Source organism: Aedes albopictus, chromosome 3, assembly GCF_035046485.1.
Source record: "Aedes albopictus strain Foshan chromosome 3, AalbF5, whole genome shotgun sequence".
NCBI lineage: Eukaryota > Metazoa > Arthropoda > Insecta > Diptera > Culicidae > Aedes > Aedes albopictus.
In genome coordinates this window covers 160,356,340-160,376,949 of record NC_085138.1, presented here as the reverse complement: position 1 = coordinate 160,376,949, position 20,610 = coordinate 160,356,340, and the positions used below count along the sequence as shown (strand labels likewise).

At 40.5% G+C, this 20,610-nt stretch overlaps 1 protein-coding gene across 2 annotated transcripts in view; it reads left to right on the top strand.

Moving 5' to 3' along the window:
• LOC109401731 (mucin-5AC-like) overlaps positions 1-20,610 on the top strand; it is a 445,165-nt gene that overhangs the window by 54,612 nt on the left and 369,943 nt on the right. For both annotated transcript variants that reach the window (XR_009998759.1, XM_062856730.1), the window contains exon 2: positions 14,530-14,967. Coding sequence is in view for 1 of the 2 variants with exons in the window: in XM_062856730.1 (XP_062712714.1) it covers positions 14,872-14,967 (96 nt within the window). In the remaining variant the exon portion in view is untranslated. The remainder of the gene's footprint in view (positions 1-14,529; positions 14,968-20,610) is intronic.

The window sequence follows — 20,610 nt, the reverse complement described above, 5'->3', positions numbered from 1 at the left end:
AGTATAATGGGTGTACGGAATCCCGCTGGTAGGATTATCTTCACACTGCCACTCATGCGACTAAATAAACTTATCTTGGGACAGAATCCAACGATTCTTGGGGGCCAACTTGTGACGTACTCGGGGTCCGAAGCACCCAAAAATTGGACAAAACTCAACTTTTTTCAGCTCAATGCACTAGTTTTCACGTGAATACTGCAGTTCTCCGCCCAATTATCCCATGTTATATGGGAATCCCATATAACATGGGACAAATAAGCGTAAAATGACAGAATACATACCGTATGCGTGATAATGTTTGCACCATCGTTAAATAAAATTCCAGTTTTACTTGTGAAGACAATGTATTGGTTTTATTTGCAGGCATTTAAGCTATAACTCATATCATAGTAGGCTGTGAATAAAAAGTGTTGATTTTCTTAGTTTAACATTTGCATAATGACTGATTGGCAACCTAGCTCGTGATTTGTCCACGCGCAAATGTCGGAAAGTATCCGTGGTAGTGTCAAAGTCAAGGTTAACAATTTTTGAATTTATTTTTTTATTTTGACATTGCCTTATGGTATAGACATTGACACACAAATAAAAGTTATAATATCTATTGATTGTGGAATTTGGTACGGATCGATAGTTTTTCGGAAATCGAAAAAAACGGAGGTTGCGTTCGGGCAAATTCAAGACTTTCTTATATGGCGCTACTCGTAGCTCCTGGATGCCATCGGTAATAATGTAAGTTTTTTTTCTATAGTCGAAGGATCATAAAGGCCACCGTAATTTTCCTTTTCGAAATGCCATGCCGTTAAGTCGCTGATTTCGCGTTTCTTTGCCATTTTTCTCATTGAGCGCATATAATTCACCCAAATCTTATTTTTGGTGGCAGCGATAGCTTTCTTAATCCATGTTAACCTTGGACGACCAGTGGACACCTTCGGGAATAGTTGCTCTTGCTTTTTTTCGGTCTAAGACTGTTTTACGGTTCTCCTGAACACTCCTGAAATGTCTTTTTTAACATTTGCGCGTGGACAAGTCCCGACTACCGCTGCTACCCCTTCATGGTGCAAATTTGAAACTTAAGAAATCGGTTTTTTTTTACCCGCAACCTACTGTGATATGAGTTAGAGCTTACGTGCATGCAATAAAAACCACGACATTGTGTGTACAGGTGATATGGGTGCCTTATTTGTAAGATGGTGCAAACATTATCACGCATACGGTATGCCTAAATAAGTTGAACTACGGCTATGACTACGGCGATATTTTCCGAAATTCATTGACATTGGGATGCTTTGCCATCAGTGCTGAAAATGTAATTTCTACATATCTATTTTCATCCTCATCCTGCTCATTTTAAAAGCTCAACCTGAGCAAATGTTACATGAAAAACTTGTGCGGCTAGATCAGGACTACAAGAAAGTCACGGAAAACCCGATCTTTTTCGAATATTTAAGATAAATGTCACGGGCTACCTTCGAAAAATGCCAATGATATTCATGGTGAATATCAATTGGCATTTTTCGCAGGTAGTCCGTGACATTTACCTTAAATATTAATAAAGAGCAATTTTCCGTGACTTCTTGTAGAGCTGGTGTAGCCGTACATGTTTTCATTTACCATATTTTCAGGTTGAGCTTCTAAAATGAGCTGGATGTGGTTGAATTTAGATATGTCGAAATGACATTTTCAGCATTGCTTGCCACACTCGCATCCCCTGAATAAAATCCAGGACCAATTTGTGGAGGGATTTTTGGTATTTTTTTAAGGAGCTTCGTGTATAAAAAAAATCTTTTTGCTATACAATTGGCTCCTTTAGCGGTGTTGAGATAATTCCATATTTGAAATCTGCATGTAAAACTGATCCAAAATACATTTTTTTATGAATTTTGGTGCCCGGGAACCTATTTAAAAATCAGTTTGAAGTATCGGAGCGATTTGTTGAATTACCCCTAGTCGCATTTGGTACTGGGCGGAGCTGTCATGTAGTTGCCCAGCTGTCAAAAAGTGATTTCTAAAAATCTCTTTGAAATTGATTTTAGTACAGTTTCTTACCGATTTTGGCAACATTTTTTTACCGATTTTGGCAACAAAAAATTTTGACCAAAAATTTTTACCGAAAAATCGTTTGTACTTGTGATTGTATTTATATTTTAGCGTTACTCTTCTTCAAAAAATCAAAATTCATTAAATTTCCAAAATCAACAATTCTACAAATCATGACGTAATTTATAAACGTCACCTACAGGGATCATTCTATAACTTCTATAACATATTTAAAAAATAAGCCAAATTGACGTATAAAAGTTGAAAATAAACCACAAAACAAAATTACCGATTTTGGCAACACCCCAATTTGGCAACATAAAATTCACCTCGTGTTGCCAAAATCGGTAAGAAGCTGTATCAAAATAAAGTTCTTACTAAGGTATTCTTTCTGAAATATCGCTTCCGACAGCTTCAGTAGTAGATTTTTTATGAAGTCAGTAAGAGATTACCTTGTACATTTTTCTACGTTTTTTTTTTATTTTCAGAATTTTTAGATAATTTTCAGCGATCCTTCCAGAAATTCCTCCAAGGGTCCTCCAGGAATCATTTAGAAAATTTCGTCAGGGGTTACCGAAGAAATATCTAGAAAGTTTCTTTTTCGAATTCCACTTGTGATTTTCTCAGAAATATTTTCTGGGATTCCGTCAGAGATTCCTCCGGGAATTCTTTGAGATATTCTTTCACACACATTTTCAGAAGTATTTTATGAAAGACAATAAACCAAGTTGCAGTTATTCTTCGAGAGTTACGTCAAGAAATTTCTATAGCAATGTTTAAAAATTTTCTGATGAGATTTGTTTTTATTGGAACTATTTCAGAAAAAAATCGTTGGAGGAGCTCCTGGAGAAGTCCCTAGGGAATACCTAGAGGAACTCCTGGGATTTGCCAAAAAAGTTCAGTTAATTGGACGCATTGGTTTAATTTCCTCAACAGAGGGGTAGGAAATAAACATCTGAGATGGCTTTGGAGGATTTTTATGAGAAATTTTTGGAAAAAATAAGGAAATTTCTAGAGAAATTTCTGAATTAAGTCATGACGAAGTTGTTGAAGAAATCCTTAAAAAAACTCTTCGGAACCCGTGCAGAAATTTCAGAGAATGGTACTAGAAGAATTCTTGAAAAATATCCTACTATATTTTATAAAAGGACGATTTAAAAGGAACCCTAAAAGAACTCCTAGAAATACTTCTGGGTTCTTGAAAGAATTTCTCACGCAATGCCTGAATAGTATTAGTGGATAAAATCCCCTGATACAATTTCCCTAGAGGAACTTGTGAAGTATTCTTAAAGGAATGACCGAAAGAAATTTTTAGAAATATATTTTTTTTTCAAGGAATCTCTGATGCAATGCGTGGAAAACTGGAGAATGCTGTGCAGTAATTCCAAGATGAATTGCTTGAGATATTCCTGGAGAAACGTCAAGAAATAAATCCTGGAGTGATTTCTAAAGGAACTCCTGAAAGAATCTCCGGAGGGATTTTCATAGGTCATCGGGAAAAAATCTGAAAGAATCCCTGAAGGAAGGTTTCTCTAGAGAAGTTAACAATCCCACCCGTGGATGAGAATTTGAGGATCTTCTAGGAAGCCCCCTGGAGGAACTCCCAGAAGAATCTATTTAGAATTTTCCGGAGAAATTCTTGAAAAAAAAAAGCCTGAAAGAGTGCCTGGAGAAATTCCTGAAAAGGACCCAAACAGAACTCCAACAAAAAATTCGAACATTGCTATGACAGCACTGTTCTTAAATGAGTATTAGAAAAGAATATCCTAAGAAGAGACGTACGACGTTGTGAGGTTCTATCTAGAGGAATCCTTAATAATATTCCTGGTAAACGTCCTCAAGGATTATCTCTAAAATTTTTAGTATAATTCTTATAAAAATAGCTTTCGTTAAAACCTCTGATTTTCATACTTAGGGACAAGAAACAAATCCTATTCTGTATTGACAGTTTTTAATGGCTAAAACTAGCACTTCATAAAAAAAATTAAAAAAAAAATGGTCACGCCAATTACGCCACCGCCGCTGCCTCGAATTACTGTACACGCCGCCGCCGGTGAAAACTGCTTCGGCGCACACGTCTATTTAGAATAACATATTTGCAAAAATACTCAAATTTCGGAATTATTCCAATATCAAAATTTTGCAACTTTTCTCAATATGTGAGATTTGCGATAACTTTAAGAACCTATATAATAGTCTAATTTCTTATTAAATTAAATTTGAAGTTTTCAAGAGTCTCCAGTTAAATTTTTAAGTCAATCTGTACACTAAAAGCTGAAATTGATACCTGCAAACTTGAGCATTTTGTAAGAAAATCGGTCAATGCGCACTCTATTCTGTCCAGTATTATAGATTGAAAGCTTTCATCCCTGATTTTGGTAACTAACGTAGGTTAGCCGAGGTTTTTTTTTGAGAATTAATTCCTTTTGCACTGAGCAAACCAGTGCTCGTACCCTACATTTTGCACAGCAATGCATTTGTTAAATGTTAACCTAATGCCATCCAAAATTGTAAAAATAAGCTAAGCATGTGCTATTGTGGGGTCGAGATCAGTTCTACGTCATCAGGTGATGAAGACGATCAGGTGGCTTTGTAGTTTGTAGGAATAGAAGCGCTTGTCTAGCAAATCGGGAGTTTGGGTTCGATTCCCGCCGGAGAACGTAGAGTTTTTTTTTTCGCAATTTAAATTTCAATTTGTTCATCGAGCACATATTTCTGTGGTGCACATTGATGCCAATAATGGTGTTATGAAATAACGTATTCGTGAACCTGAACAGTTTCCCCAGTAAGTTTTCAAAATTGACTGCAGGCTTCTTTGGACATGTAGCCCGAGTAATTCCCATCCAAATCATCATCAAATAAATTATGCGACGTATCCCATACCCTCACTCATCAAAACCGCGTGCCCACGGAATAGATCACACCGTCACTAAATTCACAGCGATTCGCAATCCTCTTAGCAGTTCGCTTCGCGCGCGCAAGTGAACGACGAAAGGTTAAAGATTAATGCAGTCGCAAAACGTAGGTACCTAACCTACACCGCTGATGACTGTGACTGTGACGCGACGCGATGACGGCGATTTAGATAGGTAATTTCAGCTGGATACACGCTGAATCTCGCGTACTGCTGATGATGGGGAATCTGAGTCTGGTTCTAGCATCCATCGTCACCGACCGAACCAGGATATCGTTAGGCGTTTAATTGCCAGTAGCCATTAAAGGCCTATTATTTTAAAATTGATTTATCGCCCTGCTTGCTTGCGTGGTTGCGCGGTGGTGCTGCTGCAAGGCTCGTGCTGTGATGGGCTTCTTTTTCTTTACTCGGCGAAGAAGAATACGTTTAACGCAAACTAGAAGAAGGCAACGAACGCATCATTAAAGATTACGGGATGTTTAGCATCAGCATAAAATGTTGCGGTAAATCAGATGCCTTCAAAGGTTGTGAATGGCTCCTCCAGTCTCCGAAGTGTGGCTTTATGTTCTAATAACTCTTCATCGTAACCTGTTGCGGTGATGGGCTCATATGGGTAACCATCAGGTGTAGAGCATCGTCGTCATTGAGTGGGCTTGATCTTCAGTGACATTAATCGCTCGACGACATGGGAAGTCGTAACTGTTGATGGATTGCACTCATAATTGGCTGAACCGAAGAGAAAGACAGAGATAAATGCGGTTCAGGGTACCACCTCGGTGGCATGGTAACCCACATACTTCTTCCAGATAATTATGATGAGCATAAACAGCTGTAAAACTGGTGTAGAACAGGTGAAGGTATAGGTTGAATGGTCAGGAGTAAGAAAAAAATAACTGGTTTCCATTACATGATTTGGAACGCACTCTCTGTAAATTCAACAAATAAACATTATATAGTTCGTCACTATGAGCTTCATCGTGTACACAGTTTCAATACTACAGTTGGAGTATATTTTCATAAAAATATACATTTTCTCCCGATAAAAGTAATAAGAGGCGTTTCTGTTTGCTTTCATTAAGAGCCCGTTATCACTGGACGGTTCGGGGTCATTTGGCCGAACGCCGTTTGCCGGAAATGAATTATGAACTCAAGTGGTAATGACTCTGTTTCCCACATCAGTATAACTCGAAAGAACAACCTATGTTTCAAAGAAGGAAAAATCTCTGATAAAATAATGGAAATCTCAGCGCCGACTAATCTCTGTTTGTATGGTAAAACTAAAAAGAATAGCCTATGATTAAAAGAAGGGAATATTTCTGATTTTCATATCTGCAACTAGCATGTCAACAAATTCTTCTAAATTCCTTTGATTTTAATTTGACCAAACGGCATTCAGCCAAAAGACATTCGGCCAAACGGCCGGACACCGATATCATCAAACATTTTGAACAAACTTTAAAGTTAAGTTTCATTTTCCTTATTGTTGTTCAGCATGATCTGGATATTACTTCTTAGTCCTAGCTCGCAATAAAGTTATACACATTTAGTTTTTTTTTTAAATTTTTATAAGAATTCCTCCGGAAATTCCTCTAGGAATTCGTCCGGAAATTCCTCTAGGAATTCCTCCAGGAATTCTTCTAGGAATTCCTCCAGGAATTCCTCTAGGAATTCCTCCAGGATTGCCTCTAGAAATTCCTCCAGAAATTCCTCCTGGAATTCCTATAGGAATTCCTCCAGAAATTCCTCTAGGAAATCCTCCGGAATTTCTCTAGGAATTCCTCCAGAAATTCCTCCAGGAATTCCTCCGGGAAATCCTCCAGGAATTCTTCCGGGAAATCCTCCAAGAATTCCTCCAGTGATTCCTCCAGAAATTCCTCTAGGAATTCCTTTAGAAACACTTCTAGAAATTCCTCCAGAAATTCCTCTAAAAATTTCTCCAAAAATTCCTCTAGGAATTTCTCCAGAAATTTCTCTAGGAATTTCTTCAGAAATTTATCTAGAAATTTCTCCAGAAATTCCTCTAGGAATTTCTCCAGAAAATCCTCTAGGAGTTTCTCCAGACATTTCTCTAGTAATTTTTCCTGAAATGGAATTCCTTGATGAGTTCCTGGAGGAATTCCTTTAAGGAATTCTGGAGGAATTCCTAGAGGAATCTGTGGACAAATTACTAGAGGAATTTCTGGAGGAATTCCTAGAGGAATTTCTGGAGGAATTCCTAGAGGAATTTCTGGAGGAATTCCTAAAGGAATTTCTGGAGGAATTCCTAGAGGAATTTATACTGGAATTTCTGGAGAAATACCTAAAAGATTTTCTGAAGAAATTCCAAGAGGAATTTATGGGCAAATTCCTAGCTGAATTCCTGGAGGAATTCATAGAGGAATTCCTGTAGGAATTCCTAGAGGAATTTTCAGAGGAATTCTTAGAGGAATTTTCGGAGGAATTTCTAGAAGAATTCCTAGGGGAATTTCCGTAAGAATTCCTAGAGGAATTCCCGTAAGAATTCCTAGGGGAATTTCCGGAGGAATTCCAAGAGGTATTCCTGAAGGCATTCCTTGAGGAATTCCTGGAGGAATTCCTAGAAGAATTCCTGGAGGAATTCCTGGAGGAACTTCTAGAGCAATTCCTAGAGGAACTTCTTGAGGAATTCCTAGAGGAACTCCTGGAGGAATTCCTAGAGGAACTCCTGGAGGAATTCCTAGAGGAATTCCTAGAGGAATTTCTATAGAAATTTCCAGAGAAATCCCTAGAGGAATTTAAGGAGGAATTCCTAGGGGAATTTATGCAGGAATTCCCAGAGGAATTTCTGGAGAAATTTCTAGAGGAATTTCTGGAGAAATTCCTGGAGGAATTTCTGGAGAAATTCCTAGAAGAATTTTTATAGGAATTTCTAGATAAATTTCTGGAGAAATTCCTAGAAGAATTTTTGGAGAAATTCCTAGAAAAAAAAAACTGGAGAAATTCCTAGAAGAATTTCTGGAGGAATTTCTAGAGGAATTTCCGAAAGAATTCCTAGAGGAATTTCTGGAGAAATTCCTGGAGGAATTCCTAGATGAATTCCTGGACGAATTCCTAGATGAATTCCTGGAGGAATTCCTAGACGAATTCCTGGAGGAATTCATGGATGAATTCCTGAAGGAATTCCTAGATGAATTCCTAGAGGAATTCCTAGATGAATTCCTGGAGGAATTCCTAGACGAATTCCTGGAGGAATTCTTAGGTGAATTCTTGGAAGAATTCCTAGATGAATTCCTGGAGGAATTCCAAGAGGAATTCCTGGAGGAATTCCTTGAAGAATTATTGGAGGAATTCCCAGAGGAATTCCTGGAGGAATTCCTGGAGGAATTCCTGAAGGAATTCCTGAAGGAATTCCTGAAGGAATTCCTGGGGGAATTCCTGAAGGAACTCCCAGAGGAGTTCCTGGAGGAATTCCTAGAGGGGTTCCCGGAGGAATTCCTAGAGAAATTTTAAGAGTTCTGACGCAGTTCCTGGTTTCAGTTTCTTAGATGCCTGCAGGCGAAGAATCAGGTTTCTATCACCAAAGCACAGGATAAACATAAAAAGCAGAACATATTTCAGTGGCCACGGATTGCCCAGAGAGGTCATTAATCCTTTTTATGGATAATAAGACGGTGTATATGAAAAATGGTGAATATAGGGCCTTCGCATGCCTAATTTTGGCGCTATGGCCAAAATTTCTTCGAAGTTAGCTCCTCTAGGACACATTCCGGTGGCCACGGGCAGGAATGGCCATTGGTCTTTTTTACGTTCACTAAGATGATGGATATGAAAAATCATCATGAAAGAACCTAGCTTTGGGGTGTCCTGACCAAGGCGGCCTTGTCTGAATTCTAAAGTTCCCACGGGGGCCATTCCGACACCCACGACAGGACCAGATCCGGTTGGTCGGTTCTACATGTCCACTACCAAGCAAGCTACCAAACACTCATAATCAGCTGGACATTTTTGCCTAATACACCATTTTATGCTATCTAGTACCCCGAGCAAAGAACAACAACAAAATTACAGAAAATTGAAAACATGATTTGTATTCAGCAACAAATTGATATCACATTTTGATATCATTTCAGCTTTACTTAATTTGATTTCAAATTTTGTTTTCGGTTTGCTGTCATTTTAATTTAATGAAAATATTAAGTGTTAAAATAGTTTTATATCTTTTGGTAAACTATGTAAAGTAGTTATATCCGAAAACTCTCCAGTTAACAATTCTTCATTTTTCTTACGCTGATAACAAAAACAGTTATAAATTGGCTATAATCGATAGCAGGAGTTGTTTTCAATTTGCTGTCACAGGAACATTTTTCTGCTCTCATTTTTGATGTTTTAACCGATAAAACGACTAAAACGACAACAACCTGAGTTGTCAAAATTTTCAATATCACAACATCAAAATAAGTTTTCAATTTGCTATAAGACTTTGCTCGGGACTGCAACCAGACTATTTACTCGACTATTCACCAGACTATTTACTCTGCGAGGCAATCGTCAGGCGAGGAGCTGTCTGGCGGTGCCCGCAAGGCCAGGCGAATCATTACCCCGAAAGTCAGTAAAAATGCCGGAAGGTCGGACCCCAGCCAGGGTTCCTGGAAAGCTGGGAAGGGTGGGCCTGAAAAGGCTGGCCCGTCCCGGAACGATGGGAACAAGGGGTTGCGACCGCTGGTGGGCCCTCAACAGCCACAGAGCAGGGCGATCCAAGGGGAGGACCCCCCTTGGACGAAGGTAGAGCGGAAGAAGAAGGCGAATCCGCAGGTAGTAGTGCAGGACGCCAAGCCAAGGCGTAGGATGGCATGTGCCAAGCGCGAGAAAGGCGACGCAGTATTATACGTACTCGTACGGGCGAGATGATCCTGGAGCTGAAGCGCCAGAAGGAGCACAAGGGCGCCGCCTATGAGAGGCTGGCAGAGGAGGTCCTTGGTGAGGGCTCTGACACATGAGGCGACTCTGAAGGTCAAGGACATCGATGAGATCACCGAAGTGGAAGAGCTCGTCACGGCACTGCGGCAACAGTGCGATGTGCAGGTGGCCGCCGCAGCCGTTAAGCTACGGAAAGGGCCAGCAGGGACACAGATAGCTTTGGTTCAGCTACCTGTGGCGGACGTCAAAAAGTCCGTTAAAGTAGGGAGCATAAAGGTGGGTTGGTGTGTATGTCACCTGACATTCCACGAGCCACCAGAGGTTTGCTTCAGGTATCTGGAACCAGGACACAAGTCGTGGGACTGCAAAGGCCCCGACAGGCGCAAACTGTGCAGGCGATGCGGCGCTGAAGGTCATAAGGCCCAAAGCTGCACGAGTCCGCCCATTTGTATGATCTGTACCGGGAAATCCTCGAAAAACAGACATCCGATGGGTGGTCCAGGATGTCCGGCCTGAACCTGAACCACTGTGATGCGGCTCAGCAACTACTTTGTCAGGCGGTTTCTGAGTGGGAGACGGATATCGCCATCATATCGGACCCATACCGAGTACCCGCCCCATCGGCAACTGGGTCTCGGATGGGACCAGAAAAATGGCGGCGATATGGACGACGGGTAAATACTCCGTGCAGGAGTTGATGTTTACTACCTATGAGGGCTTCGTGGTCGCCAAAGTAAACGGCGTCTTCTTCAGTAGTTGTTATGCGCCTCCGCGGTGGCCGATTGAGCGGTTCACGCAAATGCTGGACCGCTTAACGACCGTGCTTACAGGGCGAAGGCCGGTGGTAATAGCGAGTGACTTTAATGCCTGGGCTGTGGAATGGGGAAGCCGTTTCACGAACCAAAGGGGTCAGATCCTGCTAGAAACACTGGCCATCTTAGATGTCGACTTGGCTAACGTCGGTACCAACAGTACCTATAGTCAAAACGGAGCGGAGTCAATTATTGGCGTGTTCTTTTGTAGTCCTGGCTTAACAAGTAGTTCGAACTGGAGAGTAGATGATAGCTACACTCACAGCGACTACCTGGCGGTTCACTACAGTATCGTGCTCGAAAAGATCATCCTCAAAAGAATGTTGAGGTTCACTGAGGGCGAAAATGGTCTTTCGAGCAACCAGTACGACTTCCGGAAGGGGAGGTCCACCGTAGACGCTATCTTGTCGGTTACAAAAACCGCCCAGAAAGCACTCCAGTCTAAGAAGAGGGGAATTAGCTTCTGCGCGGTAGTGACTCTGGATGTAAGGAATGCGTTTAATAGCGCCAGCTGGTCTGCTATTGCCGATGCGCTCTTGCGTCTGGCGTCTGGGGATACCGGAGTACTTGTACAAGATTCTCGAAAGCTAGCTGGTTTACGACACGGAGGTGGGTCGGAAGTGCTTTCACATATCCTCAGGAGTCCCTCAAGGTTCCATCCTGGGTCCGGTGTTATGGAATGTCATATACGACGAGGTGTTGAGGTTAGAGTACCCAGTGGGAGTGGAGATTTGCCGACGACCTTACGCTCGAAGTCTCGAAGGAATAATACGTATTATTCCATTATTTTGTTTTAAGGTTATTCTTTACAATGATATCTTCTGGTATTAAAGCTATCAGTAATGTTATTAAATTAATAAAAATATAAAATACCAAATACCATTAATAAAAATATAAAAAATCATCAAAATAACCCATCTAAAAATATGCTTTCGGGGAAATGACGTTCGGGGTAGTGGCCCATTTGGGGTAGTGGCGTTCGGGGTAATGGCCCATTCGGGGTAACGGCTTTCGGGGTAATGGCCTATTCGGGATAATGGCTTTCGGGGTAGTGGCGTTCGGGTTAATGGCGCTCGGGGTAGTGGCATTCGGGGTAATGGGGTAGAACCCCGTCAAACACTTGGGCGTGATGATCGACGATAAGCTTACCTTCGGTAGCCACGTCGATTATGCCTGTAAAAGAGCCTCCACACCTATTGCGGCACTGTCCCGGATGATGTCCAATAGCTCTGCGGTGTACGCCAGTAAGCGCAAGCTTCTGGCTAGTGTTGCTACGTCCATACTTAGGTATGGCGGCCCAACGTGGGGCACTGCGCTAAGTACTGAATGCTACCGACGGAAGCTGGAAAGAACTTACAGGCTTATGTGCCTGATGGTTGCGAGCGCGTATCGTACCGTGTCATACGACGCTCTCTGCGTCATTACTGGTATGGTGCCTATCAGCATTCTTATCAGTGAGGACATGGAGGGCTTCGAAATGTGCGGCACAAGAGGTATACGCAGGACTGTCAGGATGGTCTCCATGGTCAAATGGCAGCGCGCGTGGGGCAGTTCCACCAAAGGAAGACACCCATAGGTTGATACCGAGGGTAGATAGTTGGATTAGTAGGCGCCATGGGGAAGTTACATTCCACCTGACACAGGTCCTTACAGGTCATGGTTGCTTCCGATAGTATCTACACCGTTTCGGGCATTCGGATTCTCCCGAATGCCCAGTGTGCAATGGTTTAGAGGAAACGGCGGAACACGTTTTGTTCGTGTGCCCGCGTTTTCGCACAATGCGTGACCGCATGCTTGCCACATGCGGGGAGGACACAACTCCGGACAACTTGGTCCAGAGGATGTGTAGGGATGAGTTTGGCTGGAACGCCGTTTCAACGGCTATTACCCACATCGTCTGGGAGCTACAGAGGAGGTGGCGCGTGGACTCGGAGAATGGCTAGTCCAGATGCAGTACAAGAGGTGGTCCAGGGGTTCGGAGTCGGCTTCGTAGGTCACACCGGTGCCCTGCGGTCGAGATCGACCCTTACAACGATTAAGTGGCCGCGGAGAGGAAGTCTCGGTAGTGGTGCTGTCGTGGCGTCGGTCTACTGGGTTGGATCCGAGCCCGCGGTTGGAAAGGGGTCCCCGGCAAGGGTCGGGGTAGGTTAGACCCTGCTGTCTGCAACCTTCGGGTGCATCTGATAGGGCCTGAAGGGTAGTGATACCCTTCCTTTGCGGGCAGGTCAGATCGGGTTGCACGTGGGCATCAGTTCTTGATGTCTGCAAAGCAGTTGGGCGCGGGCGGGGTTGACCCTGCCCGCCTTCCGAGAACAAAGGGAGTGGCGAGGACCACTCGGGAAACTGGCTAAGCGCCAGCATGTTACCATGATGGACTCTCCAGGGCGAGTCATCGATGTTCGTTGCAGCTAGGCTACACAGCTAACCTTGAGGGTACGATGTGCACTAGCCCCTCTCTGGAGCAATACCTTCTTGGTGGTTCCGGAGAGACGAAGGGTTTGGCGACCATAGAAATGTGTTTTAGTGGGTCGAGAAGAGAGTAGTCCTGGCTTTTACTAGTGTTGTAGAAGACAGCCTTAACCCCACACTACCCTAGCCTTCCTGTTAGGGTGTCTGTTGAGCAGATTTTTCCTTCTATGGTTTAGAAGGAAAAAAAGACTATTTACTCGACATCTATCGACAAACTCGCTTTGTATAATTCGACATCTAACGAGTCACATGAAATTACGATCGACTCGTGTTATAAAATAGCCCCATTAGTTTTGAAAAAGCCCATCATGTTCGAAGAAGTTGCCTACAGCCCAAGTAATTCTTCAAAAATCGTTATTACTGTAAGTTTTATTGCCCCAAATAATTTCACAACCATTTGTTTTACTTCTGAATTGCACGCCTTAAAAAATAGACCAATCATCGATCCAAACAAATTGAGTCATGATTCTCCCATGCAACGGCGCTTCAGCCAGGTAATTTCGAGCACGACATGCAACTAAAATTAAGTCCTCTTTTGCAACGAAACGATCTACGACGATCGGTCACCCCGATTCCGCGGTCGTCCACAGCAGCATCTGCCTCATAGACTTACCTTACTGCGGCCACGAGCAGACGACAATCCGATTCACTAATCTCGATCTCGTGATTCATCCAGAACCGCACCAGCAACATCGACGCCGCCACTGCAACGCCGGTACCCCGAAAAGCCGGACAAATGTTTACGGCGACGACAGTCGTGAACATGAAAAACTAACCAATAAGTCACTCTGGTTAACCAGTCCTTGCAGCAATCTGCACTGCCTGATGCCATCGCTAGGACGTCGCGGAACAACCGTAATAACTTTATTAAAAATAATGCTCCGCATCGGCTTATTAAGAATGGAACAACGATGAAGTTGGAATCAAGATCATTGTGATCGCGCCTTGGTTGAACATCGCGTGTCCCAAAGACGGATATACATAGAAATTTTGCGCCCAGAAATCCACCCAAATGGCGAGCAGATGATGTTCGTGAAGAAATCCGGGTAAGAAAACATCACAGACAAGCAGATGTTACTCTGATGATAATTCCATCGACCACGTTTCACCAACTTAAGGTTGCCTACGAAATATTAGAACACCAAACGAAAATACTCATGCAAATTGGTGTGATCGATTTTGCCATGACCAAGCCTTTTCCACTACGATCTGAAAATGTCATCACCGGGTCGCGCAATTTATGGTCCCAATCGGATCAAATAAACCTAGTGCTGAAATTGTGATGTATCTCCCGTGCGACCCCAATGCGCCTTGGGCAAGGAATTCCTGATCCGAATCTACAACGAATTGAGTCAACATGCAAACCTTCCCCCGTTCCCCGATGAATAATGAATTGTTTTGTTTCTTTTTTCGATTTCGCAGGTTTCGATGACGAGGGCAGCGCAACGCATTGGGTGATTGGTGATGGGGATGTGAGGACCACGGTACGGTCGAAGTCTTTGAAACGCGTGACGCAGCTAGGCGCGTGTAGTGTGTAGCGCCTTCGAAGGGATTATTTGACGCAAGCGTGCGCGCGCGTGGGATTGGCGAAGGAACCTCCGAAAAGAAACCGAAATCAACCGAAACCGTTTTGCATGTGTTCAGCTGTGATAATTGGGGTTTAAGTGAAAAAATCATTTGTGGACGCTTTGTGGTGATTTGCGTGAGGTGTTGTGTAACATTTGTCGTCGCCGTAGGAGGTGTGTTTGACAGTGAGCTGACATAATGGCGACCGTGACGTCGAGGTTGCGATTAGGAGCGCTTTTAGGGACGCTGGTGCTGCTGGTAACGATGGCTGGCGCTCAGGAATCATCATCACAGGTAAGCGTGTTGTTGCATACCTGTTCATATATTATAAAGAATGGGATATTGTGGGCTCCTCCAATCTCTACTTTTCCTTAAAAAAAAAACCTTTTGAAACACCTAATACATGCACCAGCTTAACAGATTATTCTGTAAGGCCAAAGCCAGGCGTATTTTTAATCTCTTTCACCTAGATTAGTCGATAATTGCTCTCAATAAACTCAGCAAACATACGATCGTTTATGATGGAGGCGACCCTGACATCTAGGAGTCGTATAAAGTACTGTTTCTGGTTACTATTACATATATTTACAGCGAAGGGAAAACTTTCATCGCATATGATGTTATTTCTTGAACTTATGATGTGCTAACTCGTATCGGCCTGAGTGAGTGCAAACAAACTAAAAACCTTTTCGTTCAGTGAACATAAATGGAATGGTCCCTGCGGCCGTAGTTATTCCTGTAAGTCACTGAAATGAGTTCTTATAAAAAAGAATAGATGAAAATAAGCCTCTGAAGCAATCTCAGCAATTATGTTTAGACTTTGGAGGAATTTCAAGACGATTTCTCTAGGATTGCCTCCAGGAATGTCTGAAGGGATTCCCCAAGGGATTCCCTACAAACTTCTGTGGGTTACCCGGGTACCCAGCGCCCATTAAAAATGCAAAAAGTTTGTCGGACACATAACAGTTAAAAAAATACCTTCAAGAATTCCTCCAGGAATTTTTCTTGTGATTTGTTCAGGGATTGCAGGAATTTCATTCAAGAATTTTTCGAAGTTTTTCAATAGTTTCTCCAGTAATTTTTTAAATGAAATTTTCCGAAATAGCTGTCGGAAATACTACAGAAATTCATTCTGTGGTTCCTTCAGATATTTTCCAGATTCCCCAAGAAACCCTCTTGACATTTCTCCTGAAAATGCTGCAAGTATTCATACGAGCATTGTTCAAGCTTTACCACTACCCGACTAGATGGACATTACAAAATTATAACAAGCTGTGTTATCTTGTTACAATAAATTTTTATAACAAGGGTTGTTATAAAACATGTACCGTTAGTAGTTAAAATAACAGGAATTCTAACAAAGTTGCCATATGAAAAGAACAAAAATGTAATAACTTTTGTTATGATCATAACAAAAATATTACAAAACTTGTTCCATAAAATATGGTAGAATTTAACAAAATTATAACAAATTGTGTTATAATTCCTTGGCAACCTTTTAGGGTGAAAACTAAATTTTATACTCATTTTTGGGTAAATATTTTTATGTGTGTTATTCTATTTTTAGAAAAAGTTGGTGACATAAAAAAAGTTTCCAGTACGTTATAAATTTTTCGGATCCGAACGGGATTTGAACCAAGACACCTACCATTGGTAGCAATCTGACGCCTCTGCCAATGAGGCCATCACAACACTTGAAGAGGGCGGTGATAGAAGCTTTACTGGTTCTATGTATTGCCAGTTTCCTCATTCAAATCCTTGTTTGTCAGACGCACACGAGCGGGGTAGTATGACGTCACATTGAATTCGTTGACGTATAATAGACTAGATTTATCGTTAGTGATTTTGTTTTAATCTATCACAATTATATCATATGCAGATATGATAACAGCTGTAGAATAATTTAGTTATAGGGGTGGTGGGGGTAAAGTGGACAGGTGGGGTAAAATGGACAGGGTACAGTTTCATGGCTTTTATTGTTTTTCAAAATGTTTCAACGATTGAAGCTTATGCCTAAGCATGAATCATTATACTTTTGCTGATCTTGAACATTAAAATCAAATAAACCTCTTCAAAATGGCAAAAACTTTAAAAATCACTTGAAAAATTGGAAATGATGTAAAATTCGCATATTATTGCTAAGGGTTTCTCGTAAGTTATTTTCAAATTATTACAAGTTTTACGCCCTTAGCCAATAAAGTCCACGTAGAAGAATATATTTGACCGAGAAAAAATTAAGTTTTGTAAAAAAAAAACAGTTTTGGAAATAATTTCAGCATAATCAGACCTGAGGGGTAAAATGGACAATCGGTTCAAATTTCACTAAAATTTCATAATTTTTTTGCAAACTTCAGAATTATCAACCGTCATACATATCGTGAGATAGTTAAAGTAAAAAGTCATAAAAAATATTTTATTTCAACAAAATATAATTTTTATCCAAAACAGTGCTTGTTTTTTACACTATTTTTACAATATTTTTTTTAAGTTTGTTTCAAAGTTTGTATTAAAAGTTTGAAAACAACAAAATAAAGGTATCGTATGAAATTTGATAGTTTGTAATTAAAAACATAGAAATAATATGCTGTTATATATCTTTTAACGACTTGTTCATTTTACCCTATCGATTGTCCATTTTACCTCCACCGATTTTTTTCATGCTATTTTGATGCACGTTTTGGTGTAGAAAATAATCAAAGAAAACAATATTTTTTAATGCCATCCCTTACAAAATTTCTAGGGTATATCATTACCTTCTATGTTACTCGGAAAAGCACATGGATATTGCCGCAATTCCACTGGAAACGACCAAAACGCTTAGGTTGTCCACTTTACCCCCACCACCCCTATTCCACATTTTGTTTAAATTTCAAGCAATGAAATGGAATCTATCACATCCAGGGGTCATTCATTAAGTTTATCGTCACGTTTGGAGGAGACAGGGAGGGTTGAAAATTTCCAATTTTATCGTGACGTACTTAATAGATGCTCCCTAAGGTCGAAGCAAAATAGGTAGAATAAACAAATTCCATGTTATAATGATTTAGTTCCACTTTTGCTTTCTCCATGTTCAATAACATTCACTACTTGGTATACTTTTTGGCAAAAATAGAACAGCAGTACTGTTTTGGTATTTATTGTGATCGATCTAATGTTTTCGCGTGTAAAGATTCGTCATTTGTGTAAAATTTAACTCAAAAGTATTGGAAGGCATACAAACCGTAGTTCCATGTAATGTAAACATTGTTCGTCCGGTCGCAAATTGCAGGACATGCAATATCCGTCGTTTAAGAAGATTTTGGGTATTATCGTCAGGTTTGTTCTCTTCGTCTTGAGGGTTTTATCGGCCAAATTGTCTGAAACATCCCGGTCAACCAGTGAAAGATTTTCGATATCGATCGATATCGATTTGTATTAAATCGATGGCGATCGCTATCGTCAGATAATGCACTATAAAGGAAATCCGAATCTGGTTGATACGGATGCCCACATAGATATGACGCTTGTTTAAAACAATAAACAAGCTGAGAATTTACCTTTTCCAAAGTTGTATTTCTTTGTTCTTACTTAGAGTTTATCGATAAAAAACAACCCATTATCATCATTTAACGTTTGTTTCTGCAAAATGAAGTTTACAATGTTCCTATAACTTTCAACCTGTTCTTCCAATCAAGTGAGATATAGTTTTTTGGGATATACAAATGTGTTGGAAATAACACAATGTTGTTGTTGGAGCATCGAATAACTTATAAAAATAGCACATTTTCTTACATATTGAGAGACTCATGAAGTTAAATTCCGAATATCTCGGAAACGGTTACTTTCAGAAAGGTTATTACAGTAGACGTTCGGTCAGTGCAAGCGGTTTAACTGCAATGCTTTCGAACTGCAAGACCGGTAAGTGCAACAAATTTACAGTTATCGCACCGCCAAACGTCAAAATGGTGCGCCATGTTTGCCTAAATGAACAAACAGATGAAGTTCACGTTCATTTAACGTCAGTTGATGGTTTGTTGGTACTGTCAGCAGTTCTAGTTATCGAATTTTTGTACGCTAAGTGAAACGTAAACGAAACATGTTGCAGTTATCGTCTTCTGTATCTTTGACATCCTACTAAAATTTGAAAACGGTCTGATAAAAAGTTCCAAACCTTTTTCATGTTGTTTACCCGACTATCTATCGCGTAAGATTACAAAACATAGGTTAACAGAGAAGGAAGAAAAGCTGATGATCTGACGAAGGGGATGCTTGCCAATGTTTACTTGTTTTGTTTCACATCAGACAAAACATTAGCACATCATCCGGGAACTATTCCGGTTTTGGATAAAGTGTTTATTGCAAAAAATAGAAAAAAGATAACTGTGAATTATTTTCCAGCTATATTCCAGCTTATAGTTTGTATTGATACTAATGTTTACATCCAACAAGCCATGGTGATATTCCAACAGTTTTTTTTTATTACACCTTCCAGCTGTAATAATATCGCATAACGATAGTAGCTTCAAAGCACTGCTGGTTTGGTAAGAATTTGGCAGATTGTAATTAAATGGTAACAAGTAACTTGGAAGTATTTAATAACGGGAAGTACAAGTAACGGGGAAAGTACAACCGAGCGTTACGGTTCATACAAAAATTTTACGACTTTCATACAAAAAAAGCGTAACGGAAAAGGAGGGGGTGTTAGATCATGACGATTTTAGCGTTGCGTTCTAAATGAATGCTATAAGTTTTGTTTTATGGCTTTTGGCTCGAGTGATCAATGATCAAACTATTTCGCGTCAATACAAAAAACCCAACAAATTTTGAAATTATTTTGTTAAAAAAATGTAGCAAGAACTACAAAAAATGTGTTAAGAAATTTTGTTATAGGCAATTATTTTAATATGCATAATGTATCAAATGCTGTTACATATCTGTTTGAATAAATAATACAAGTTTTGTTATAGGTTTGTTTTTAAAATTATAACAAGTTTTGTTACAATTTTGTTATGGTTATTCACGTATAGAAATCCTCACAACAAAGTTATATCAAATTGTGTTATTTCTAACAACGGTTGTAATAATTTTGTTGTAATCTTGTTAGGAGCTTCTGGTCGGGTAGAAACTCCTGATGTAATTTATTGATGGATTTCTCCAGAATTGTAGTACTGCTACTGGGAATACTCTTGAGAGAGTTTCAGGAACTTCTGCTGGAATTGCTTCAGGACTGCTAAAAGGGATTTTTCTGAACATTTCGAGCAGAAACAGTGCAGGATTTTTACTTAGGATCGATTACAATAACTGCAAGGAATCCCCTAGGTATTCTAAAGGGAAACAATTGGAGATATTCCTTCTGAAAATGATTGAGAAATCTCAGCAAGAATTTCCTAAGAAAATCTAGTAGGATTTGCTGAAAGAATCTCAACAGTAATTACTGGATTACGATGAGGAATTCTTGAAGTATTCTTTAAAGTAATTATTGCAGGAATTCACTAAATTTCAAGAGGAATCCCTTGACGAATTTCAGGATTAGAATCCTGGAGGAATCATAGGAGCAATTATTGGAAGCAGGCACCCCGAATGAAATATCAAAACGAATTGCTGAAGAAGTCTAAGAGAAATACTCTTAAAATTCCCCCAGGAATGCCTAATAAGATTTGATAGAAATTTCTACAGGGATTCCTCCATAGATGTCTCCAAGGATTTTTCCGGAAATTGCTCCGATGATTCCTTTAGGAATTTTCTAGGAATTCCTCGAGAATACCCCCAGAAATTCTTGCTGGGATTCCTTTATGAACTTCTTCCAGGATTTCTCCAAGTATTTCGAATATTTCTGCAGCTATTGCTCTAAGGAGTCCTTCAGAAATTTCTGGAGGATTGCCAGCATGAATTGGGAGGATTTCCGCCTTGAATACCTGGAATTTTTTTACCAGCATTCCAAGAGCAATTCTGGAGATA